Below are 26,350 nucleotides of genomic sequence, written 5' to 3'. Positions count from 1 at the left end.
TTAATTCCAGGTATTTTTTTATTGAATCCAAATTCCACCATCTGCCGTGGCGGGATTCGAACCTGGGTCCCCAGAACGTTAGTTGAGTTTCTGGGTTAATAGTCCATCGACAATACCACTAGGCCATTGCCTCAACTAAGTTCATGTCTAAATATTTCCAACTTCTGCAATACAGCCGTTGAGATTCTTGGTCATGCACTGTTAGGTCTTGGATGTGGACACTGATGGGTATGTTCCTTTAGCCATCTCTGTTCCTATTCTATACATCAGAGACTGGCCTGAAAATGATTCTGCTAGTCTTTCCATTCTGGACTTCTAACTAACTGAATAAACTAATTAAGCTCAAACAAATCGACTAATTAAGAACCCAGCTTTTGGAATGTTGTTTCCAGTTCGGAATTGGATCGTGAGAATTGGGCAGAAGAAATAGGTAAGATTAAAAAAGCTAGGACACGTAGAAAAGTATTCTAATAGTTTTCAGTTAATAGTACAACAATAAATTTATGTAAGACATTATCAGTTAGCTCTGGGTCACCAGATTTGCACTGGATTTGCTTACAATTTGAAGGCCAGAGTGTTAGTGAGACCATTAATCCTGATTCTATACCTGTTCCTTCTTTTAATCAATAGTCAAGGGGTGAAATTTCTGTTATTAAAAATCGAGAGAATGTCTGTTTTCTCTGCTCTTAACCTCCTGCTGATGCTATTCTCAGACTTGTATGTTTGAATGTCACAGCGATATCACTTAACAGCTTGTTAATAATGGAGAAAAACAGCCATTACCCAGTCTGTAGTGGAAAGAGGAAAGTCGTACAACTTTGGGAGATTATGTCCCTGTGGAGACCATTCAGTCTATCATAAGTGGACTGAGAATTATCCAGTCAGTCCCACTTATCTGCTGTTATTCCACAGCCCTACACTTGATTCGCTTTGGTATCATATTTCCAGTAAAGATATACTGGACGGGACTTTAGTTAGGTCCCTCCCCCAATGGTGTGTTTTGCGGAGGCGGCCCGCCATTGGCCGGCAGCGGGATCTTTTTGTCCCACCGCTGTCGATGAGGTTTCCCGTTGTTCACACCCTCTGCTGCTGGGGAACCCGTAACGGGGTCTCCATCAACGGGAACGATGATCCCACCAGCAGGAACGACCGGAAAATCCCACCCACAATTTTCTGTCTGCGCTATTGTTGAGAAGGTCTAATCAGAGTGTGGTAAGTTTTCATAATGCAGTTTCCATTATAAAGGTGGACATAGCAATTTATAATCAAAATATAAAATTAAGGACAGAATATATTGCTTTAAAATGGAGACTAAATTATGCCTGTTTGCCCGTCCAATAATTCCTTCACCTGAAGTCCCCCACCCTTGTGCAGTTCCATATTAACACAAATGAAGCATGTAAATATTTTCATTTTCTAATTGTCAGGCATTGTGTGACAATTTAATTTGTATGTTTTGAGGCAGACCCAACCTCAAAACAGAAGCTGAACTGAAACTGAAAGGGAAGCAGAAAAGGTGAGAGCAGAAAAGCAGAAATGAAATTGAACTTTCCGGTTTCTAAGGAAACCAATAACAAGCTGAACTTGGGAAACTGAAACCTTGTTGTAAGATATAAAAGGACACAGATCGGTCCAAGCTGCGCAGTAGCAGTTGTTGAATCCACTGGAGCAGCAGAAGCAAGCTGAAGAAGACTCAAGAAGGCTAGATCCAGATGCTGAGAATAAGCAAAGGAAATAAGTTGCAGCAGCTGCTTCTGTTACTGGACGATAACATTGGTGGATCGTCTGACTCCAGACTGAGTTGAACAGGTTCTGCAGACAGTGCGCTATTTGTGATGAAGACCAAACTCGCGGTACTCTGGTAGGGTACTGCTGTCGGCTGGGGATCAGACTAGAAGGAGAAGAACTAAGATCCTTCTGAAGGAAGGCAGGGTTTGAAGGACTTTCTGACTCACTGTGATCACTAAAATCTGAATGGACTACTGAACTAATTCATACGATCTGTCTTAACTGTATCTGCCTCTTAAGGTGCAATTTATAGTCTATATTCAACCACAATTTGCATTCCTTTTTTGCTTGCGTTAATTCTGGATGTTAGCATATAGGATAGGTAGTATTTAGTATCTTATTTATTGGCTTTTGTACAGCAGCAGTGCTTCTGTTTTCAATGGTGAAGATTTGTGGCTTCATTCTATTAATGAATAACTAGGATTTCAAATTTAGTCTACTTAAAAAAAAAGGTTTTTGGTCTCGGATCGTAACAAAACTGGGGGCTTTTTGCAGGATCTCAAAGCTACAGAAGGCTACAAGGTCAACAGGATTTCCCAGTGAATTTTACTATACTTATTGAAAAGCATGATGGCTTTGTCAATTATTTTCTTGAGAGGGAACATTTATCCCTGAACAACTTGCAGCAATTAACCAGAGCTGGGTTAATGGTATTAGCAGAAAAGCTGGAGTTAAAATCAGGGACAAAAAAGGCACAACCGTTGGTATTGGAATGAAAAAAAGCCTGACCCAGGTTTTTTCTTATTCATTCATGGGACAAGGGCGTCGCTGGCTGGGCCAGCATTTATTGCCCATCCCTAGTTGCCTGAGGGCAGTTGAGAGTCAACCACATTGCTATGGCTCTGGAGTCACATGTAGGCCAGACCGGGTAAGGACGGCAGATTTCCTTCCCTAAAGGACATTAGTGAACCAGATGGGTTTTTCCGACAATGGTGATCAGTAGGTTCTTAATTCCAGATTTTTAAAATTGAATTCAAATTCCACCATCTGCTGTGGCAGGATTCGAACCCAGGTCTCCAGAACATTAGCTGAGTTTCTGGATTAATAGTCTAGTGATAATACCACTAGGCCATCACCTCCCACAGAACACAGTTTGAGTTAGCTAAAATTCATTTGCAGATGAAACAGCTTCAGGTGGAAAAGGACATGATAAAACTCAAACTTGAAAGAAGGGGAAATGAAAGAGCACAAGAATTGGAAATGCAAAAGCTTGAAATTGAACTCCAGAAAGATGAGGTAGCGAAGGAATGAAGAGGCAGAAACCAGAAAGCTTCAAGGGGAAAAGAAAATGAAACAGTATGAATTAGCTGAGGAAAAACCTAGGGTACATAGTTTAAGAGAAGCTGTTCCAGTCAACAAGAATGATATCACAGAGGATAGAAGTGATGTATAGAAACTGATATGCTTTCATTGTGAAGTCGGAAAATATACCTCTATAGGCTGGTATGAGTCAAAATACAGTCAGGCTTTATTCTCACAAGCTTATGGGAGAACTTGACCCCATGAAAGCGGAAGCCAAAGTTCTCTCTGAACACAAGAAGCGTGGACCTTTATACATCAGGGCTCCCAATACAAGTCATGAAGCAAAGTCCAGCTAACAGTCCTTGATCGTAAATTATAGTTCCTTTAACAGCTTCTGATAGTCTCTGGATCATGGTTAGAGACTATCTGATATCCTTGGGTCATAAAGCACAATTCTCCTGGTAGTCGAAGCCAAGGTGCCACCTCTGGTCCCCTGCTCTTCCCGCAGCTTTTCCTTTGAGGTGACTGAGTACGAGTGCAGCTGTCCCAGTGGGAGTCCTCCTTCAAACGGCCATTCTCGCACTCTACCATTTGCTTCTTTTGTTTAAATCATACACAAGCCTATGAGAAAGAAAGACTTACCCCCGAACATCTATATTTAACTGTCTGTTTTATCAGAATGATATAAACAAGCGAGGGAACCATGAACAAATGGCTTGTACTAAAAGTAAGAGATGAAAGACATGAACAAATGGCTTATACTACTACCAGGAGCAATATAAACAAAGGGGAGACTAGCCATAAGGAAGGGTTATGTTTATGATACATTCCAGGTACAAAGTTCAACCTTTTAGGCACAAAATACATTGAGTACAAAAAAACATTAACCCTTTCCCTTCTTCAATTGCCATAAGACAGAGCATGTAAAAGCAAATTGGTGGAAGCTGAAAGTTAGATCAATGGGAATAATAGGGACTCGGTAAGAGTTTTAACAACACCAGGTTAAAGTCCAACAGGTTTATTTGGTAGCAAATACCATTGGCTTTCGGAGCGCTGCTCCTTCATCAGATGGAGTGGAAATGTGCTCTCAAACAGTGCACAGAGACACAAAATCAAGTTACAGAATACTGATTAGGATGCGCATTCTAATTCAGTCAATTCAGCCATTGCTGATGGCTGATGATATGATTTGCCTTCCAGATGGTTTGACGAAATCAGAAATATTAATGGAGGGTATTCATGGGATTTATGGACCTTATATAAAGTCAATTTATGAAGCAAAATTAGGTGGAAATTGAATCCTGAAACTGACCCTGCATATTTAAATCAGGAACGCAGGGGAACAGGGAGAATTCCAAAAGGGGGTCTCCCCGCCGTGGATGGCGTTTGGCCCCTCTCGCAATATTCTCCTGCCAAATGTAATTTGCGGGCGCCAGAGTATTTCCCCCTATGATTTGCATGACTGCCTTGAATATCCCATGGACTGGGATAAGGGAATTGCATTTTTCTTATTTACCATTGGAAGTATACCTAATGAGCCAACTGGTTTCAGTCCCTTTGAGTTAGTCTGTGGACGTGAAGTAAAGGGACCACTTACATTGATTAAAGACAAAATGATGATGGTCCAAGTACACACTCTCTTAGACTGTATGTCCAAAATTCAAGGAAAACTGTCAAAAGCTTGCGCAGTAGCTCGGAAACATCCCAACAAGTAATGAAAAAGCAAATGGATAAACAGTTAAAACACAGCTATTCAATCTAGGAACAAGTAATAGTTCTGTTACCTTTGCTGAAGGCTGGGTTTGATAGACTTTATTATGTTACAAAGAAACTAAATAAAGTAAACCATATAATTAGTATCCCAGACAGAGGAAGCATCAGCGAGTGTGTCGGATAAGTATGATGAAACGATATGACTGGGAGACGAGTCAACCAGTAAGTAGTAAAGTAGAAGTTCATGTGGATACACTCAAGGGTTCAGACGATGAGTCAAAGATGGAAAGCTCTCAGACCAAAGCTCCAAATAATGAAATTAGTCAATATGGAGGTATTACAAAATTTGGATAGGATATTACACCAAAAAAGTCCCAGGGTGCCATAACAAGCAGCTTAAAAATACAAGTCATTGTGTATTGATGGACCAAATGTCTTCACCTATGCATGACGTTGATGGTGGAAAATGCTACACTGATCAAACAAAACCTTCACTGACTCAATCCTGGAAAACTGGCTCAAGTAAGAGCAGGAATTAAATTCATGCTGGACAATGAAATCATTGAACCAAGTCAAAGTAGCTGGAGTTTGATATGACAGCCCATCAACCTAAAAACCAAGTGGGTTGCTGGGAAAGACAAAATGACAAAAAGTATTCAACTACTCAAGGGGAACCAACAGATAGGTCCACTCCGATGGAAAGCAAGGAACATGACTTGCTTGTGAGAATTAGCAATTGCACCAACCAACAAACCATGCATCAAAAAGCTTTGACTGGGCAATTGTCAAAAATGTGCATTCATTCTTTTAAAGCCCATCACGAATGGTAGATAAATATAATCAAAATACTGCAAGTGCTGGAAATCTGAAATAAAAAGAGAAGACTGGAAAGACTCGGCAGCTCTGGCAGCATCTCATGGAATCATAAAATCTCTTCGATGCAGAGGAGGCCATTCAGCCCATCGGGCCTGCACCGACTTTCTGACAAAGGATCTTACCCAGGCCCACCTTTCCCCGTACCCCACACATTAACCACCTAACCTGCACGTCTTTGGACACTAAGGGGCAATTTAGCATGGCCAATCCACCTAACCTGCACATCTTTGGACATTAAGGGGCAATTTAGCATGGCCAATCCAGCTAACCTGCACATCTTTGGATACTAAGGGGCAATTTACCCTGGCCAATCCACCTAACCTGCACATCTTTGGACACTAAGGGGCAATTTAGCATGGCCAATCCACCTAACCTACACATATTTGGACACTAAGGGCCCGATTTTACCATTGCGCCGCGCCCGTTTTCAGGCGCAAAAACGTGGTAAAGTTGGGTGTGAGGCCATTAACGCGATCCGCACCCGCGTCCGCGCAGATTGCCACTTTACCGAAACCCAGGAATGGCGGCGATCCGCTTCGCGCCCGAAACGGGTGCAACGGCGATTTAACTGCATTTGCATGCATTTAAATTGAATTAATGAACTGCCCGCCCAACTTTATCAGCATTTCCCCCTTTACCACCGCGTTTGCCAATCCGGAACCGTGCCGTAATGGACCTGCTAAATAATAGTCTGAATCGGGTGCTCCAGCTGCTGAAGAGCGCGTTCAGTGTTTCCAACGGCTCCCTGACTCAGATCAGTGGTGGGGGGGAGGGGGGAAGTGGGTCAGATCATTCTCTGGTTGGGGAAAGAGGGGAGTGAGGCCAGATCGTTGTCTGGTTGGGGGGGGGGGGAGGAGGAGGAGGCGGGTCAGATGTATCTTTGGTGGGGGTGAGGGGGGCGGGCGGGGGAGGGCTGATCGTTGTCTGGTGGGGAGGGAGGAGGAGGTGGGTCACATATTCCTCTGTGGGTGGGGGGGGGGAGTGGTGAGTGAGACCAGATCATTCTCTTGGGGGGGGATGAGTGAGGCCAGATCGTTGTCGGGGGGGAGGGGAGGAGGGAGACGGGTAAGATGTATCTCAGGCGCGGCGGGGGGGGGGGGGTGCAGATGGATCTCTGGCGGGGGGGGGGCAAATGGATCTCTGTTGGGGGGGGCAGACGGATATCTGGTGGGGGCGTGGGCGGGTGTCCACTGCCACTCTGCGGGTGATCAGTTGGGGGGGAGAGGGGGCAGGGGTGGCGATCAGTCTGGGTAACGGGGGGGTGGGTGGATAAGGGGGACAGTGATGTGTGTGGGTAGTGGGGGGGGTGGATAAGGGGGACAGTGATGTGTGTGGGTAGTGGGGGGGGTGGATAAGGGGGACAGTGATGTGTGTGGGTAGTGGGGGGGGTGGATAAGGGGGACAGTGATGTGTGTGGCTAGCGGGGAGGGTTGATAAGGGGGACAGTGATGTGTGTGGGTAGCGGGGGGGGTGGATAAAGGGTACAGTGATGTGTGTGGGTAGTGGGGGGGTGGATAAGGGGGACAGTGATGTGTGTGGGTAGTGGGGGGGGTGGATAAGGGGGACAGTGATGTGTGTGGGTAGCGGGGAGGGTTGATAAGGGGGACAGTGATGTGTGTGGGTAGCGGGGGGGGGTGGATAAAGGGGACAGTGATGTGTGTGGGTAGTGGGGGGTGGATAAGGGGGACAGTGATGTGTGTGGGTCATGGGGGGGTGGATAAGGGGGACAGTGATGTGTGTGGGTCATGGGGGGGTGGATAAGGGGGACAGTGATGTGTGTGGGTCATGGGGGGGTGGATAAGGGGGACAGTGATGTGTGTGGGTCATGGGGGGGTGGATAAGGGGAACAGTGATGTGTGTGGGTAGTGGGGGACAGTGATGTGTGTGGGTAGCGGGGAGGGTGGATAAGGGGGACAGTGATGTGTGTGGGTAGTGGGGGGGTGGATAAGGGGGACAGTGATGTGTGTGGGTAGTGTGGGTGGGTGGATAAGGGGGACAGTGATGTGTGTGGGTAGTTGGGGGGTGGATAAGGGGGACAGTGATGTGTGTGGGTAGTGGGGGGGTGGATAAGGGGGACAGTGATAGAACATAGAACAGTACAGCACAGAACAGGCCCTTCGGCTCACGATGTTATGCCGAGCTTTATCTGAAACCAAGATCAAGCTATCCCACTCCCTATCATCCTGGTGTGCTTCATGTGCCTATCCAATAACTGCTTAAGTGCTCCTAAAGTGTCTGACTCCACTATCACTGCAGGCAGTCCATTCCACACCCCAACCACTCTCTGCGTAAAGAACCTACCTCTGATATCCTTCCTATATCTCCCACCATGAACCCTATAGCCCTCCACCTCATCCACTACTCCACCAATCTTGGTGTCATCAGCAAATTTACTGATCCACCCTTCAGCCCCCTCCTCTAAGTCATTAATAAAAATCACAAAGAGCAGAGGACCAAGCACTGATCCCTGTGGCACTCCGCTAGCAACCTGCCTCCAGTCCGAAAATTTTCCGTCCACCACCACCCTCTGTCTTCGATCAGACAGCCAGTTACCTATCCAATCGGCCAACTTTCCCTCGATCCCACACCTCCTTACTTTCATCATAAGCCGATCATAGGGGACCTTATCAAACGCCTTACTAAAATCCATGTATATGACATCAACTGCCCTACCTTCATCAACACACTTAGTTACCTCCTCAAAAAATTCAATCAAATTTGTGAGGCACGACTTGCCCTTCACGAATCCGTGCTGACTATCCCAGATTAATCCGCATCTTTCTAAATGGTCGTAAATCCCATCCCTAAGGACCTTTTCCATCAATTTACCAACCACCGAATTAAGACTAACCGGTCTATAATTACCAGGGTCATTTCTATTCCCTTTCTTAAACAGAGGAACAACATTCGCCACTCTCCAGTCCTCTGGCACCATCCCCGTGGACAGTGAGGACCCAAAGATCAAAGCCAAAGGCTCTGCAATCTCATCCCTTGCCTCCCAAAGAATCCTAGGATATATTCCATCAGACCCAGGGGACTTATCGACCTTCAGTTTATTCAAAACTGCCAGTACATCCTCCCTCCGAACAGCTATACGATAAATGGCAGAACCATAAAGGGTGTAGATACGCAGAGGGACCTGGGTGTGCAAGTCCACAGATCCTTGAAAGTGACGTCACAGGTGGAGAAGGTGGTGAAGAAGGCATATGGCATGCTTGCCTTTATAGGAAGGGGCATAGAGTATAAAAGTTGGGGTCTGATGTTGCAGATGTATAGAACGTTGGTTCGGCCGCATTTGGAATACTGCGTCCAGTTCTGGTCGCCACACTACCAGAAGGACGTGGAGGCTTTGGAGAGAGTGCAGAGGAGGTTTACCAGGATGTTGCCTGGTATGGAGGGGCTTAGTCGTGAACATCATTGTAATGAATTAACATATTATCAAGCCCATATACTGGAATCATCCCCCTGCATCAAAATATCCACAGTAAGAAGTCTCACAACACCAGGTTAAAGTCCAACAGGTTTATTTGGTAGCAAATACCATAAGCTTTCGGAGCGATGCCCCTTCGTCAGATGGAGTGGTCTCTGTTCTCCAACAGTGCACAGACTCTGTTCAGTCAAGTTACAGAATACTAATTAGAATGCAAATCTCTACAGCCAGCCAGCCAGGTCTTAAAAGGTACAGATAATGTGGTTGGAGGGAACATTAAACACAGGTTAAAGAGATGTGTATTGTCTCCAGACAGAACAGCTAGTGATATTATGCAAGATCAGAGGGAAAGCTGTGGCGAGCTGTGGGGGTTACTGATAATGTGACATAAATCCAACATCCCGGTTTAGGCCGTCCTCATGTGTGCGGAACTTGGCTATCAGTTTCTGCTCAGCGACTCTGCGCTGTCGTGTGTTGTGAAGGCCGCCTTGGAGAACGCTTACCTGAAGATCAGAGGCTGAATGCCCGTGACTGCTGAAGTGCTCCCCCACAGGAAGAGAACAGTCTTGCCTGGTGATTGTCGAGCGGTGTTCATTCATCCGTTGTCGTAGCGTCTGCATGGTTTCCCCAATGTACCATGCCTCAGGACATCCTTTCCTGCAGCGTATCAGGTAGACAACGTTGGCCGAGTTGCAAGAGTAGGTACCGTGTACCTGGTAGATGATCTCAGGTGAGATGATGGCATCCGTGTCGATGATCTGGCACGTCTTGCAGAGGTTGCTGTGGCAGGGTTGTGTGGTGTCGTGGTCACTGTTCTCCTGAAGGCTGGGTAGTTTGCAGAGGATAGTGCCCAGCACTGCCCAGATAGTGCCAGGACGTGCACCTGGATAACTGGTTTGCTCACTGTGAGCCGTTAAAAATGGTGTCCCAGTCATTGTGTGTCTAAGTTGCCGACAAGGTGGGCGAATCAGCGGTCACCCTACCAGTGGCACCCGTCACTTTAACTTTTTTTTCTAAGTGCTGCGCTGCAGGACAGAGAAAGCCGCCATTGCCGTTGGCAGTTTCAATGCCGCTTTTCCCGCCCGATATCGGGGAAAATCCCAGCCTCCGTATTTTAATTTGATTTGTATATTTTGAGGCAGACCCTACCTCAAAACAAGCTGAAGTGAAAGTGAAACTGATAGGAAAGAAGGAAATGTAAGCCCAGAAATGAAACTGAACTTTCTGTTCCAAGGAAACCAAAAGCAAGCTGAGGTTGAGAAAGAAAAACTGAAACCTTGCTGAAAGATATAAAAGGACACTGATCAGTCCAAGCTGTGCAGTAACAGTTGTTGAGTACGCTGGAGCAGAACAGACAAGCTGAAGAAGAATTAAGAAGAAGAGGCTAGATCCAGAAGCAGAGAATAAGCAAAACAAATAAGTTGCAGCAGCTGCTTCTGTTACTTAACATTGATAGGTTCACCAATGTTTGCCCTATCTCATCCAAACTGAGGAGAGCAACTTCTGCAGGCATGTACCATTTGTGATGAAGACTGTACCCGTGGAACGCTGGCTGGCTGTGCACTGCTATCGGATGGGAATCAGAATAGCTGTTAAATGAAGAGGGGCTGAAATTCCCCCTGAGGAACACAGGGTTGGAATGACTTTGTGACTGCCTGTGATCACTAAAATCCGAGTGATGACTGAACCAATTTGTCAGATCTGTCTTAGTTATATCTGCATCGACCTAGGCACTGGAAGGTACAATGGCAAACCCAGCCCTGTTGACCCTGCAAAGTCCTCACGAACATCTGGGGATTTGTTCCAAAATTGGGAGAGCTGTCTCTCAGACTAGTCAAGCAACAGCCTGACATAGTCATTCTGATGGAATCATACCTTACAGATAACACCCCAGACACCACCATCACCATTCCTGGGTATGTCCTGTCCCACCGGGAGGACAGACCTAGCAGAGGGGGCAGCACGGTGATATGCAGTCGGGAGGGAGTTACCCTGGGAATCCTCAACATTGACTCTGGACCCCATGAAGCCTCACGGCATCAGGTCAAACACGGGCAAGGAAACCTCCTGCTGATTACCACATACCGTCCCCCCCCCAAGCTGGTGAGTCAGTTCTCCCCCATGTTGAACACCACTTGGAGGAAGCACTGAGGGTGGTAAGGGCACAGAATGTACTCTGGGTGGGGAACTTCAATGTCCATCACCAAGAGTGGCTCGGTGGTGCTACCACTGACCGAGCTGGCCGGGTCCTAAAGGACATCGCTGCGAGACTGGGACTGCAGCAGGTGGGGAGGAACCAACAAGAGGGAAAAACATACCTCACCTCATCCTCACCAACCTGCCTGCTGCAGAGGCATCTGTCAGTGACAGGATGGGTAGGAGTGACCACGGCACAATCCTTGTGGAGACAGAATCCCATCTTCACATTGAGGAAACCCTCCATCGTGTTGTGTGGCACTATCACCGTGCTAAATGGGATAGACTTCGAACAGATCTAACAACTCAAGACTGGGCATCCATGAGGCACTGTGGGCCATCAGCAGAATTGTACTCCAGCACAATCTGTAACCTCATGTCCCGGCACATCCCCCACTCGACCATCACCACCAGGCCAGGGGATCAACCCTGCTTCAATGGAGAGTGCAGGAGGGCATGTCAGGAGCAGCACCAGGCACACCTCAAAATGAGGTGTCAACCTGGTGAAGCTCCAACACAGGACTAGCTGTGTGTCAAACAGCGTAAGCAGCAAGTGATAGACAGAACTCAGCAAACCCACAATCAGTGGATCAGATCTAAGCTCTGCAGTCCTGCCATGTCCAGTCGTGAATGGTGGTGGACAATTAAACAACTCACTGGAGGTGGAGGCTCCACAAATATCCCCATCCTCAATGATGGAGGAGCCCAGCACATCAGCGCAAAAGATAAGGCTGAAGCATTCGCAGCAATCTTCAGCCAGAAGTGCTGAGTGGATGATCCATCGAGCCTCCTCCAGAAATCCCCAGCATCTCAGATGCCAGTCTCCAACCAATTCGATTCACTCCACGTGATATACAGAAACAGCTGAAGACACTGGATACTGCAAAGGCAATGGGCCTGATAACATTCCAGCAATAGCACTGAGGACTTGTGCTCCAGAACTTGCCGCTCCCCTAGCCAAGCTCTTCCAGTACAGTTACAACACTGGCATCTACCCAACAATGTGGAAAATTGCCCAGCATGTCCTGTACACAAAAAGCAGGACAAATCCAACCCGGCCAATTACCGCCCAATCAGTCTACTCTCGATCATCAGTAACGTGATGGAAGGGGTCATCGACAGAGCTATCAAACGACAGTCACTTGGCAATCAAGGGCGGCACGGTGGCACAGTGGTTAGCACTGCTGCCTCACAGCATCAGGGACCCGGGTTCAATTCCTGGCTTGGGTTACTGTCTGTGTGGAGTCTGCATGTTCTCAAAAGTCCAAAGATGAGTAGGTTAGGTGGATTAGCCATGCTATATGCATGGGGTTACGGGGATAGGGCAGAGAGGAGGGCTGGGTGAGATGTTCTTTCGGAGAGTCGGTGCAGACTCGATGGGCTGAATGGCCTCTTTCTGCACTGTAGAGATTCCATTGTTCTAATAACCTGCTCAGTGACGCCCAGTTTGGGTTCCGCCAGGGTCACTCAGCTCCTGACCTCGTTACAGCCTTGGTTCAAACATGGATAAAAGAGTTGAATTCCAGAGGTGAGGTGGGAGTGACTGCCCTTAACATCAAGGCAGCATCTGACTGAGTGTGGCATCAAGGAGCCCGAGCAAAACTGGAATCAATGGGAATCAGGGGGAAACTCTCCGCTGGTTGGAGTCACACCCGGCACAAAGGAAGATGGTTGTGGTGGCTGGAGGGTCAGTCATCTCAGTTCCAGGACATCACTGCAGGAGTCCCTCAGGGTTAGTGTCCGAGACCCAACCATCTTCAGCTGCTTCATCAACGACCTTCCCTCCATCATATGGTCAGAAGTGGGGATGTTCGCCGATGATTGCACAATGTTCAGCACCATTTGCGACTCCTCAGATACTGAAGCAGTCCATGTCCAAATGCAGCAAGAACTGGACAATATCCAGGCTGGGCTGACAAGTGAGGAAGTGGCACTGTATAGAAAAGTGCATGCGTAGCGCCATCTTTATAGGTAGCGATGCAGCAGCGCGCGTGCGCGGTGCTCCCTGTCAGCAGGAGGATTGGCTGATGGATTTTGGAAACACTTTTACAAGGGGATGATTTACACACAGCAAACTCAAATCAAGAGAATTATTTGTCTCTTCTGAATGGGATTAGCAGTTAGACAGAATGTTTGTTGATCTATCTAATATGGGGAGCCATGAACACACAATCTTCTTATTGTTGTGTCCTCTACCTGAAGGCTGGTCTGACCCACAATGTCAGGATCCCCGCCATGGGTAGGGCAAAGAGACAGAACCCAAATCCACCCCAGCCAGAATGGGGATTGAACCCTGTGCTGTTGGCACCAATCTGATCCACACCAGCCAGCCAGACCCCACAAGGAATCCAGGCTGCTGTGGCAACAGAAACTTTTATATCCGCTACCCGTGGAGCCATGGATAGTGATGGGAGAGGCTCCAAATTGTTTCCATCATATGACTGACCAGGAATCTCTCCCGCTCTTATTGTCTGTCATTAGGGTATGTTCGAAGGGCGGCATGGTGGCACAGTGGTTAGCACTGCTGCCTCACAGCGCCAGGGATCCAGGTTCGATTCCCGGCCTGGGTCACTGTCTATGTGGAGTTTGCACATCCTCCCTGTGTCTACGTGGGGTTTCCTCTGGGTGCTCCGGTTTCCTCCCACAGTCCAAAGATGTGCAAGTTAGGTGCATTGGCCATGCTAAATTGCCCTTTAGTATCAGGGGGACTAGCTAGGTTCAATGCATGGGGATAGGGCAAGGGCGGGATTGTGGTCGGTGCACACACGATGGGCCGAATGGCCTCCTTCTGCACTGTCGTGATTCTATGATTCTAAGTAACATTCACACCACACAAGTGCCAGGCAATGACCAGCTCCAATAAGAGAGAATCTAATCATCGCCTTTTTGACATTCATAGAAACATTAGAATCTAGAAGCGGGAGGAGGCCATTCGGCCCTTCGAGCCTGTTCCGTCATTCATCTTGATCATGGCTGATCATCAAATTCAATATCCTGATCCCCCTTCCCTCCATATCTATTGATCCCTTTATCCCCAAGAGCGATATCTAATTTCTTCCTGAAAACAAACAACATTTTGGCCTCAACTACTTTCTGTGGGAGTGAATTCCACACATTCACCACCCTCTGGGTGAAGAAATTTCTCCTCACCTCAGTTCTAAAAGGTTTACCCCTTATCCTCAAACTATGACCCCTAGTTCTGGACTCCCCCCATCATTGGGAACATTCTTTCTGAATCTACCCTATCTAACCCTGTTAGAATTTTATAAGTTTCTATGAGATCCCCTCTCACTCTTCTAAACTCCAGTGAATATAATCCTAACCGACTTAGTCTCTCCTCATATGACAGACCTGCCATCCCAGGAATCAGCCTGGTAAACCTTCGATGCACTCCCTCTATAGCAAGGACATCCTTCCTCAGATAAGGACACCAAAACTGCACACAATACTCCAGGTGTGGCCTCACCAATGCCCTGTACAATTGCAGTAAAACATCCCTATCCCTGTACTCAAATCCTCTCGCTATGAAGGCCAACATACCATTTGCCTTCTTTACTGCCTGCTGTACCTGCGCGCTTACTTTCAGCGACTGATGCACGAGGGCTCCAAGGTCTCGCTGAGTATCTCCCTCTCTCAATTTACACCCATTCAAGTAATAATCTGTCTTCCTATTATTGCTACCAAAGTGGATAACCTCACATTTATCCACATTTTACTGCATCTGCCATGCAGATACCCACACACTCAGCCTGTCCAAATCACGCTGAAGCATCTCTGCATCCTCCTCATAGCTCACCCTCCCATCCAACTTTGTATCATCTGCAAATTTGGAGATAATACATTCAGTTCCCTCTTCCAACTCATGAATATATAATGTGAACAGTTGGGGTCCTAGCACAGATCCCTGTGGAACCCCACTAGTCACTGACTGCCAATCAGAAAAAGACCCATTTATACTAACTCTTTGCTTCCTATCTGCTAACCAGCTTTCTATCCATCTCAAGACATTACCTGCAATCCCATGTTATTTAACTTTACATAGTAGTCTGTAATGTGAGACCTTGTCAAAAGCCTTCGGAAAGTCTAAATAAACCACATCCACTGGTTCTCCTCAGTCAACTCTACATCCTCAAATAATTCCAATAGATTCATCAAGCATGATTTCCCTTTTGTAAATCCATGCTGACTTTGTCTGATTATACCACTGCCTTCCAAATGCCGAGTTATGAAATCCTTGATAATAGACTCCAGCAACTTCCTCAGTACTGACGTTAAGCTCACTGTCTATAGTTCCCTGTTTTCTCTCTACCTCTCTTATTGAACAGCTTACATTAGCTACCCTCCAATCTGTAGGAACTATTCCAGAATCCAAAGAATTTTGGAAAATAACCACCAATAGATCTACAATTTCCAGGGCCACTTCCTTAAGTACTCTGGGATGAAGATTATCAGGACCTGGAGATTTATCCACCTTCAATCCCATCAATTTCCCCAAAACCATTTCTCTACTAATGCTGATTTCCTTCAGCTCCAAACTAAATTCTTAACTAAAAGCCAGGAATCAAACCCAGGTCCCTGACGCTGTGAGGTAGCAGTGCTAACCACTGTGCCACCGTGCAATTAGGTTTTCAATGGCATTACTATTGGTAAACCCCCACTATCAACATCCTGGAGGTTACCATTGACCAGAAACTGAACTGGACTAGCCATATAAATACTACAAGAGCAGGTCAGAGGCTGGGAATCCTGCAATGAGTAATTGACCCCCCAAAGCCTGTCCACCATCTACAAGGCACAAGTCAGGAGTGTGATGGAATACTCCCCACTTGCCTGGATGGGTGCAGCTCCAACAACACTCAAGAAACTCAACACCATCCAGGCCAAAGCAGCCTGATTGATTGCTACCCCTTCCACAAACATTCACTCCCTCCACCATTGATGGAGAGTGACAGCCATGTGTACCATCTACAAGATGCATTGCAAGAACTCATCGAGGCTTCTTAGGCAGCACCTTCCAAACCCACTACTATCTAGAAGGACAAATGCAGCAGATACCTGGGAACACCACCACCTGGAGATTACCCTCCAAGCCACTTGCCATCCTGACTTGGAAATATATCGCCATTCTTCACTGTTGCTGGATCAAAATCCTAGAACTCCTTTCCCAGCAGTGCTGTGGATGTCAAGCAAAAGTTACTGGTCCTTAACAAGATCATAACATGGTTTAGTCATTTCTTTTCCCACAACAGTCCAGACCAATATTGCCCGCTGTGTTTCCGAGATGTGCCACGACCCTGACACTAGTCATCTTTCCACCCATTAAAGGACACATTACAAGTAATGTGAAGTTTTGTTTTGCTCCATTTATGTTAGCAAAGTCTATTATTTTATAACCGGTGTTCTTTAATCAACTTTATGGGCCCGATTTTACCATTTAAACGGGCGCGGAAACGTGGTAAAGATGGGCGTGAGGCCATTAATGCGATCCGTGCCTGCGTCTGCTCAGATGCCCACTTTACCAAGGCCAGAAAATGGCCGTGATCCAAATCGCGCCCGAAACAAGCGCAACGGCGACTTAAATGCATTTGCATTGAATTAATGAACTGCCCGTCCAACTTTACCAGCATTTTCCCCTTTACCATCGTGTTTGGGCGCTCCAGCTTCTGAAGAGGTAAGTTCAGAGCTTCCAATGGCTCTCTGACTCAGATTGGTGGTGGAGGGGGTGACGGTGCAGATCATGCTCTGGTGAAGGACGGGGGGGTGAGGGACGGGGGGAGGCCAGATCATTCTCTGGTGGGGGAGAAGAGAGGCCCAATCATTTTCTGGGGAGGGGGGTCAGATGTATCTCTGGTGGGGGGGAGGGAGGGGGAGGATCGCTCTCTGGTGTGGGGGGGGGGGGGGAAGAGGGAGGGAGGCCAGATTGTTGTCTGTTTGGGTGGGGGGAGGAGAGCAGAGGGAGGCCAGATTGTTGTCTGGTGGAGGGGGGGGGCGGGGGAGAAGGAGGGCAGATCATTCTCTGGGGGGGGAGGCCCGATCATTCTCTGGTGGGGGCAGACTGGGGGGGGGGGGGGCAGGGAGGACCGCTGCCACTCTGCGGGTGATCGGTGGGGGGGGAAGGGGCAGGGGGTCGCGATCGGTCTGGGTAGCGGGGAGGGGATTGGATAAGGGGGACAGTTATGTTGTGGGGGTGGGATGATGTCTGTGGGGGCATCACTCCTGCTTTTCGCTCCCGGCCGCTTTATCCGCTTTTTGCTGCCGGGAGCGATGTGACAGGGACCCGATTTTCAAATATTTTTTCTCACTGCATATGCGCAGTTCAGAGCTCCGAGCGTTTCGGGTGCGCTAAGCCCCGCCCACAGTGCAATTCAGACCCGCAATTTCTTTTCAGGCTAAGTGTGTATGGGGGCGCCTGAAAGCAGATTTCCAAGTCGGATCTGAATTGCGCCCAGATTCAGCACTTAGAATGAAAATGGTAAAATCAGGCCCTATAAGTCATAAGTCCAATAAAATTAAGGCTCTCGCCGGCTTGACTTGTTTCATCACGGCATCATAAGTAGACAAGTTGGCTTCTTTGGTTCCGCAGATGGTGTATTGGGTTAAAAATTGAGGCAAGGCACTTCTCCACAGGAAGAGCGAGCATGGCAGGTGAGCCTTCCATGCCAACTCTGTTGTATGTCTGAGTGCTCAGTTGCCAAGTCTTGGCAGAGACCTAGATGAGGTCACGCTTATGCCCCACCCCCCCAGCCAGTGAATGGTCCATTAAGAAGGGAGAGGAGAACATTGGCTAGTCATCCTTTCAGCTTCAAGTTGAATTGTTTTGGTTTAATTTTCGGAACAGGAATAACTCAGTTAGCTACTTGAATCTGTTCTGCCATTCTCAATGCGATCATGGTTGATCTGTGACCTAACTCCAAATATCCACTTTTGCCCCATACCCCTTAATACCTGATATGCTCCATATTATTTTGCTAGCAAATCTCTTGCAGCATTTTCACAATGAGCTTGGATTGTCATTATAGTAGGGCTGGATATGTGGACGGTATTTTAATTAATTCAACATAAAATAACTGTCTCTCAACCATCTAAGTTACATTTCTGCAAATCTGCAGCCCCAAGTCTCTGTTTCACACACTTTATCCCCCTTTGGGAAAGTATTAGAAGGATTAACAAGCTGATTATTAATCTATTTAGACCACGTTATGAACACTCCTTCTGTGGCCAGCAAGCCCTAGAGTGGAACTTGAACCTCAATTCGTATTACGAAGCCAGACTAGACCCTGACAGTTTTCCTTTTTTGGCATAAATATGAGGATAGGATGCTTCACTCCAGGAGCAATTCTGCTGACAAATTAGGGATCTTTTATAGTAAAATAAACTTTATATAATAACACAGTTTAAATATAACTCTAACAAATGAAGCAGCTTAACCATTAACAGTTGAGCAATATTTCAAAATGAAAGAAAGCAACTTTCATTTCTAACTTATCAGTGTTTAAGTTCCAAATAAGCAACATTTCTCTTACAGACGTTAAAGCCACTTTAAGTACAGTTAGCAACCATAAATATGCTTGCTATAATGAATATAGACTGTCTTGAAGCTGTCGGACAGATTTTGTGGAGAGAGAGCAGCCTGTAGAAAACCTCTGTCTTCAAAAAACCCCAGTCAGAACTGAAAAGCTGTTTTTATCTTCTACAGACCTAGCTCCTCCCATTAACCACATCACCACATGACCATGCAAACCTAACCCCCTCCCCCTTCCAATTCTTTAATCAAACCTCCCAGGGGATATCTCCATCTATAAACAGAAATCCATTAGCTCTGTCCTAAATAAACACCATCAGGTTGAAATTAGTAATTATTCTGCTCTCCCAGCACCTGAGATTAATGTTTTCCAGACACACTGACTGCTGCATCTTTAAACAGTCCCATAAACATTCAAAAAACAATATATATCATCGCAACACTGACTGAGCCACAAGATTTCAAGGTCTCTGTGTATAGGCTGGTTGATAAATCAATTTTCAGCAATAAATTTAGTTTAAAATCTCATGAGGCTGAATGGCAGGAATTTGACTATTCGACTCCTCTTTCAAGTCAACTGCTGCTCAGTTCTTCTCACGAGTAATGGGGGCTGTGATGGCTGTGGAAATTATTTTTGGTGGTTACCAAGAAAAACCCCCTCCACATTGGTCAGGTCTCTGATGCATCACCCAGTTTATTTTGTGTTGTGACCCTGTCAGTGTAAGTAGACCGGGTTCTGTCATGACAGACAAAACAGTCAGGTCGACGAATGGATTTACTTGGAGAAAACCATTTTTGAAAATTCATTCCCTTCGATGCTTCAAATGAAATCACCATTTTCCTTTTAGCAATTTTTTTTTGGCTCGGAACGTTGTTGTCAGTGACGTAGTCTATTGCACGTCCTTCTCAGCCAGCTGTGTGGTTTATTCAGTGAAGCATTTCTCGGGAACTGACAGCTTATGAGTCATGCTATAATTAAGACAACTGGAAGGTCATTTTACAGCTTTTATCTGAGTCTTTTAATAACTGACTCTATCGTGAAATAATATACCTCCAATTAGTTAAAGGTCTTTGCTGTCTTCCTTGAGATTTTATTAGCTCTATCTCCTACTTCAGTATAAGACCTATTTTGTTTCGCTTGGCTGGCGCCATGTTGGCAAATTAAATCTCCAATTCAGACCACAATGTTGCCACCCCCCACTTTCATAGATCAGACATTATTTGCTTTACTAGCTACTGCAACTCTTGTACAGTGATTCCATTTTAAACGGTAAATCCTTACACTTTACTGTTGAGCAGTCAAATCAAGGAGAAAATGATCCCAGTCATTTTCTGACTGGGATCTGCAAATGTTATACAGCAGAAATCATACATGGAAACTGCAAGACTAATGTCCTTTAAGGAAGGAAATCTGCCGTCCTTACCTGGTCTGGCCTACATGTGATTCCGGAGCCACAGCAATGTGGTTGACTCTCAATTGCCCTCCAAGGGCAACTAGGGATGGGCAATAAAAGCTGGCCAGGCAGCAGCCTCCATGTCATAAGAACATAAGAACTAGGAGCAGGAGGAGGCCATTTGGCCCCTCGAGCCTGCTCCGCCACTCAATAAGATCATGGCTGATCTTTTTGTGGACTCAGCTCCACTTACCCGCCCGCTCACCCTTAATTCCTTTACTGTTCAAAAATCTATCTATCTTTGCCTTAAAAACATTCAATGAGGTAGCCTCAACTGCTTCACTGGGCAGGGAATTCCACAGATTCACAACCCTTCGTGTGAAGGAGTTCCTCCTCAACTCAGTCCTAAATCTGCTCCCCCTTATTTTGAGGCTAGGCCTCCAGTTCTAGTTTCACCCGCCAGTAGAAACAACCTCCCTGTTCCTATCTTCTCTATTCCCTTCATAATCTTACATGTTTCTATAAGATCCCCCCTCATTCTTCTAAATTCCAATGAGTATAGTCCCAGTCTACTCAGTCTCTCCTCATAAGCCAATCCTCTCAACCCTGGAATCAACCTAGTGAATCTCCTAGCCCCACGAATGAATAAAAAAGAGCTAATACCAAAGGGGAGATGTTGGAAAGGGATATGGGGAAATGGTTTGCAGGAGACTGGTTCCTTTGACTGCAATGTCAGTATACTGCAGGCTGCTGCCCATTTGCCATTTCAGTATACCCACTCCACAAAACAAAATTGCTATATAAGATTCATTGGTCTCCATAGGAAGCCTTGTGTTGCAATAGAACATAGAACATAGAACATAAGAACATAAGAACATAAGAAATAGGAGCAGGAGTAGGCCATCTAGCCCCTCGAGCCTGCCCCACCATTCAATAAGATCATGGCTGATCTGACGTGGATCAGTACCACTTACCCGCCTGATCCCCATAACCCTTAATTCCCTTACCGATCAGGAATCCATCCATCCGCGCTTTAAACATATTCAGCGAGGTAGCCTCCACCACCTCAGTGGGCAGAGAATTCCAGAGATTCACCACCCTCTGGGAGAAGAAGTTCCTCCTCAACTCTGTCTTAAACCGACCCCCCTTTATTTTGAGGCTGTGTCCTCTCGTTTTAACTTCCTTACTAAGTGGAAAGAATCTCTCCGCCTCCACCCTATCCAGCCCCCGCATTATCTTATAAGTCTCCATAAGATCCCCCCTCATCCTTCTAAACTCCAACGAGTACAAACCCAATCTCCTCAGCCTCTCCTCATAATCCAAACCCCTCATCTCCGGTATCAACCTGGTGAACCTTCTCTGCACTCCCTCCAATGCCAATATATCCTTCCTCATATAAGGGGACCAATACTGCACACAGTATTCCAGCTGCGGCCTCACCAATGCCCTGTACAGGTGCATCAAGACATCCCTGCTTTTATATTCTATCCCCTTCGCAATATAGGCCAACATCCCATTTGCCTTCTTGATCACCTGTTGTACCTGCAGACTGGGCTTTTGCGTCTCATGCACAAGGACCCCCAGGTCCCTTTGCACGGTAGCATGTTTTAATTTGTTTCCATTGAGATAGTAATCCCATTTGTTATTATTTCCTCCAAAGTGTATAACCTCGCATTTATCAACGTTATACTCCATTTGCCATATCCTCGCCCACTCACTCAGCCTGTCCAAATCTCTCTGCAGATCTTCTCCGTCCTCCACACGATTCACTTTTCCACTTATCTTTGTGTCGTCTGCAAACTTCGTTACCCTACACTCCGTCCCCTCCTCCAGATCATCTATATAAATGGTAAATAGTTGCGGCCCGAGTACCGATCCCTGCGGCACGCCACTAGTTACCTTCCTCCAACCGGAAAAACACCCATTTATTCCGACTCTTTGCTTCCTGTCGGATAGCCAGTCCCCAATCCACTTTAACACACTACCCCCAACTCCGTGTGCCCTAATCTTCTTCAGTAGCCTTTTATGGGGCACCTTATCAAACGCCTTTTGGAAATCCAAAAACACCGCATCCACCGGTTCTCCTCCATCAACCGCCCTAGTCACATCTTCATAAAAATCCAACATGTTCGTCAAGCACGACTTTCCCCTCATGAATCCATGCTGCGTCTGATTGATCGAACCATTTCTATCCAGATGCCCTGCTATCTCCTCTTTAATAATGGATTCCAGCATTTTCCCTACTACAGACGTTAAGCTGACCGGCCTATAGTTACCCGCCTTTTGTCTCCTTCCTTTTTTAAACAGCGGCGTAACATTAGCCGTTTTCCAATCAACCGGCACTACCCCAGAATGCAACGAGTTTTGATAAATAATCACGAACGCATCCACTATTACCTCTGACATTTCTTTCAATACCCTGGGATGCATTCCATCCGGACCCGGGGACTTGTCCACCTTCAGTCCCATTAGTCTACCCAGCACTGCCTCTCTGGTTACATTAATTGTATTAAGTATTTCTCCTGCTGCCAACCCTCTATCGTTAATATTTGGCAAACTATTTGTGTCCTCCACCGTGAAGACCGACACAAAAAACTTATTTAAAGACTCAGCCATATCCTCATTTCCCACTATTAACTCCCCCCTCTCGTCCTCCAAGGGTCCAACATTCACTCTGGCCACTCTATTCCTTTTTATATATTTATAAAAACTTTTACTATCATTTTTTATATTAATTGCTAGCCTAGCTTCATAGTCTATCCTTCCTTTCTTTATCGCTTTCTTAGTCTCTCTTTGTTGTTTCTTAAATTTTTCCCAATCACTTGTTTCTCCACTATTTTTGGCCACTCTGTACGCAGCTGTTTTTATTTTAATACTCTCCTTTATTTCCTTCGTTATCCACGGCTGGTTCTCCCTTTTCTTACAATCCTTGTTTTTTGCTGGAATATATTTTTGCTGAGAACTGAAAAGGATCTCCTTAAAAATCCTCCACTGTTCCTCAGTTATCCTACCTGCCAGCCTGCTCTCCCAGTCTACCTTAGCCAATTCATCCCTCATCCTATCATATTTCCCTCTGTTCAAACAGAGGACACTGGTTTGGGACCAAACTTTCTCCTCTTCCATCTGAATCAGAAATTCGACCATATTGTGGTCACTAGACCCAAGAGGGTCCTTCACAATAAGATCCTTAATTCTACCTACCTCGTTACACAATACCAGATCCAAAATAGCTCGTTCCCTCGTCGGTTCCGTAACATGCTGTTCAAGGAAACTATCCCGACAGCATTCTAAGAACTCTTCCTCCATTCCACCCTTACCGACTTGAGTCTGCCAGTCAATGTGCATGTTGAAGTCCCCCATGATTATTGCCGTTCCGTTTTTACACGCATCCCTTATCTGCTTGTTTATAGCCCTCCCCACCTCAACATTATTATTTGGGGGCCTATATACCACACCTACTAGTGTCTTTCTCCCTCTACTATTCCTCATCTCTACCCATAACGATTCCACGTTTTGTTCCTCAGAGCCTATGTCATCCCTCAGTACTACCCTGATATTATCTCTTATTAATAGCGCGACCCCACCACCTTTTCCTTCCTGTCTATTCTTCCTAAACGCCTGATACCCCTGGATATTCATCTCCCAGTCCTGGTCACCTTTCAGCCACGTTTCTGTAATGGCCACTAGATCGTACCCACTCGTGCTGATTTGCACCATCAACTCATATACCTTGTTCCGAATGCTTCGTGCATTCAGGCAAAGTGTCCTTATTCCAGCTTTTATCTGGACCCGCTTTGATGAGTCGCGAACACCCTCTCCCTCTACTCCCTTATCTAAATTACCGCCTTCATTCACTTGCACCCTCTCCTCTACCATTAATTTTGTAATTCCCCTTACCCCTGCATCCTCAACATAGAACATTACAGCGCAGAACAGGCCCTTCGGCCCACGATGTTGCACCGACCAGTTAAAAAAAAAAAAACTGTGACCCTCCAACCTAAACCAATTTCTTTTCGTCCATGAACCTATCTACGGATCTCTTAAACGCCCCCAAACTAGGCGCATTTACTACTGATGCTGGCAGGGCATTCCAATCCCTCACCACCCTCTGGGTAAAGAACCTACCCCTGACATCGGTTCTATAACTACCCCCCCTCAATTTAAAGCCATGCCCCCTCGTGCTGGATTTCTCCATCAGAGGAAAAAGGCTATCACTATCCACCCTATCTAAACCTCTAATCATCTTATATGTTTCAATAAGATCCCCTCTTAGCCGCCGCCTTTCCAGCGAAAACAATCCCAAATCCCTCAGCCTCTCCTCATAGGATCTCCCCTCCATACCAGGCAACATCCTGGTAAACCTCCTCTGCACCCTCTCCAAAGCCTCCACATCCTTCCTGTAATGTGGGGACCAGAACTGCACACAGTACTCCAAGTGCGGCCGCACCAGAGTTGTGTACAGTTGCAACATAACGCTACGACTCCTAAATTCAATCCCCCTACCAATAAACGCCAAGACACCATATGCCTTCTTAACAACCTTATCTACTTGATTCCCAACTTTCAGGGATCTATGCACACATACACCTAGATCCCTCTGCTCCTCCACACTATTCAAAGTCCTCCCGTTAGCCCTATACTCAACACATCTGTTATTCCTACCAAAGTGAATTACCTCACACTTCTCCGCATTAAACTCCATCCGCCACCTCTCGGCCCAACTTTGCAACCTGTCTAAGTCTTCCTGCAAACTACGACACCCTTCCTCACTGTCTACCACACCACCGACTTTGGTGTCATCAGCAAATTTGCTAATCCACCCAACTATACCCTCATCCAGATCATTAATAAATATTACAAACAGCAGTGGCCCCAAAACAGATCCCTGAGGTACACCACTTGTAACCGCACTCCATGATGAATATTTACTATCAACCACCACCCTCTGTTTCCTATCCGCTAGCCAATTCCTGATCCAATTTCCTAGATCACCCCCAATCCCATACATCTGCAATGGTGGCACCTCTGGACCAGAAGCTCCTGGTTCAAGTCTAAAGCCAGGACTTGTTGATCTTTGAGGAAGTGTTCAACACAGTTCAACTGGCTGATAATGAATTTGGGAATCCAGGGATTAAAAACAGTGTGGGTGTGATGCTACGGTAAAAAGATTTTTTTATCCATTCATGGGACATGGGTGTCGCTGGCTGGGCCAGCATTTATTGCCCACCCCTAGTTGCCCTTGGAGGGCGGTTGAGAGTCAATCCCATTGCTGTGGCTCTGGAGTCACATGTAAGCCAGACCTGGTAAGCACATTCCCTTCCTGAAAGGAACGAGGTGGGTTTATCCGACATTGGCAATGGTTTCACGGTCATCAGTCGATTCTCAATTCCAGTTATTTTTTATTGAATTCAAATTCCACCACTGCTGTGGCGGGATTCGAACCCAGGTCCTCCAGAACACTAGCTGAGTTTCTGGATTAATAGTCTAACGATAATACCACTAGGCCATCGCCTCCCCATGGAGTTGTTCTCCCATGAGATGAAAGGGCAGGGATTATTGAACCAAGGCACTCAGATGTAATTTAGTCTCATTTTAAAGTTGGTCACTGTCTTTATTTTTAAAGTATTTTCATTTGATATTTAAAGTTAAAATAGCAAGAAGCAATTTATCGAAGAGTTCCTTCGATATCTCTTGGTATTGTATCAACCTCATGCAAAATAAATGAATCTTGAACAATTGTCAAGTAAACCTGTTTATTTTTCATTGTGTTGACAGTTGATGTTTATTTTCTTAGGTCAATGCCCAATTAAAGAGTCCTCTTAACTCTCCAACTCAGTCGCCAACGCCGTCTCCAGTGACAAATGTCTGTCCTGGTCTCGCACCACTGCCACTTATTGCCCAGTTCTCCAGACCTGTGGGTCCAGCACAAGGTGAATACCTCTTCAAATACTATTTCAGGAATGTTTTGAACCGGCATATATATAGTGCTCGTAACGCACAGAATGTACAAATTGGCCTCACTTTCCAGAGGTAGCAGAAGTTTGTAGGAATGACACCCACTTAAAGTTGCTGCAGCTTGTTATAGTCAGTTGCAGATTAAATGTTAGCGGTATTAATTGTGCACTCTGCTATTTTAGTGCAGCCCTCAGCAAAGTCTGCATGTAGCGTCACAACCAACTAGCCAAGTGA

At 46.2% G+C, this 26,350-nt stretch overlaps 1 protein-coding gene across 18 annotated transcripts in view; it reads left to right on the top strand.

The window, feature by feature from the left end:
- r3hdm2 (R3H domain containing 2) overlaps positions 1 to 26,350 on the top strand; it is a 337,844-nt gene that overhangs the window by 299,743 nt on the left and 11,751 nt on the right. For 11 of the 18 annotated variants that reach the window (XM_078201199.1, XM_078201196.1, XM_078201201.1 and 8 more), the window contains one exon: positions 25,956 to 26,091. In XM_078201199.1, coding sequence (XP_078057325.1) covers positions 25,956 to 26,091 — 136 coding nt within the window. Of the gene's footprint in view, positions 1 to 1,461; positions 2,393 to 25,955; positions 26,092 to 26,350 lie in introns of those variants that run through there. The other 7 variants (XM_078201208.1, XM_078201206.1, XM_078201204.1 and 4 more) reach the window with 2 other exon arrangements.

The sequence above is a fragment of the Mustelus asterias genome, chromosome X (assembly GCF_964213995.1).
Source record: "Mustelus asterias chromosome X, sMusAst1.hap1.1, whole genome shotgun sequence".
NCBI lineage: Eukaryota > Metazoa > Chordata > Chondrichthyes > Carcharhiniformes > Triakidae > Mustelus > Mustelus asterias.
This window is presented reverse-complemented; position numbering and strand designations above follow the sequence as displayed.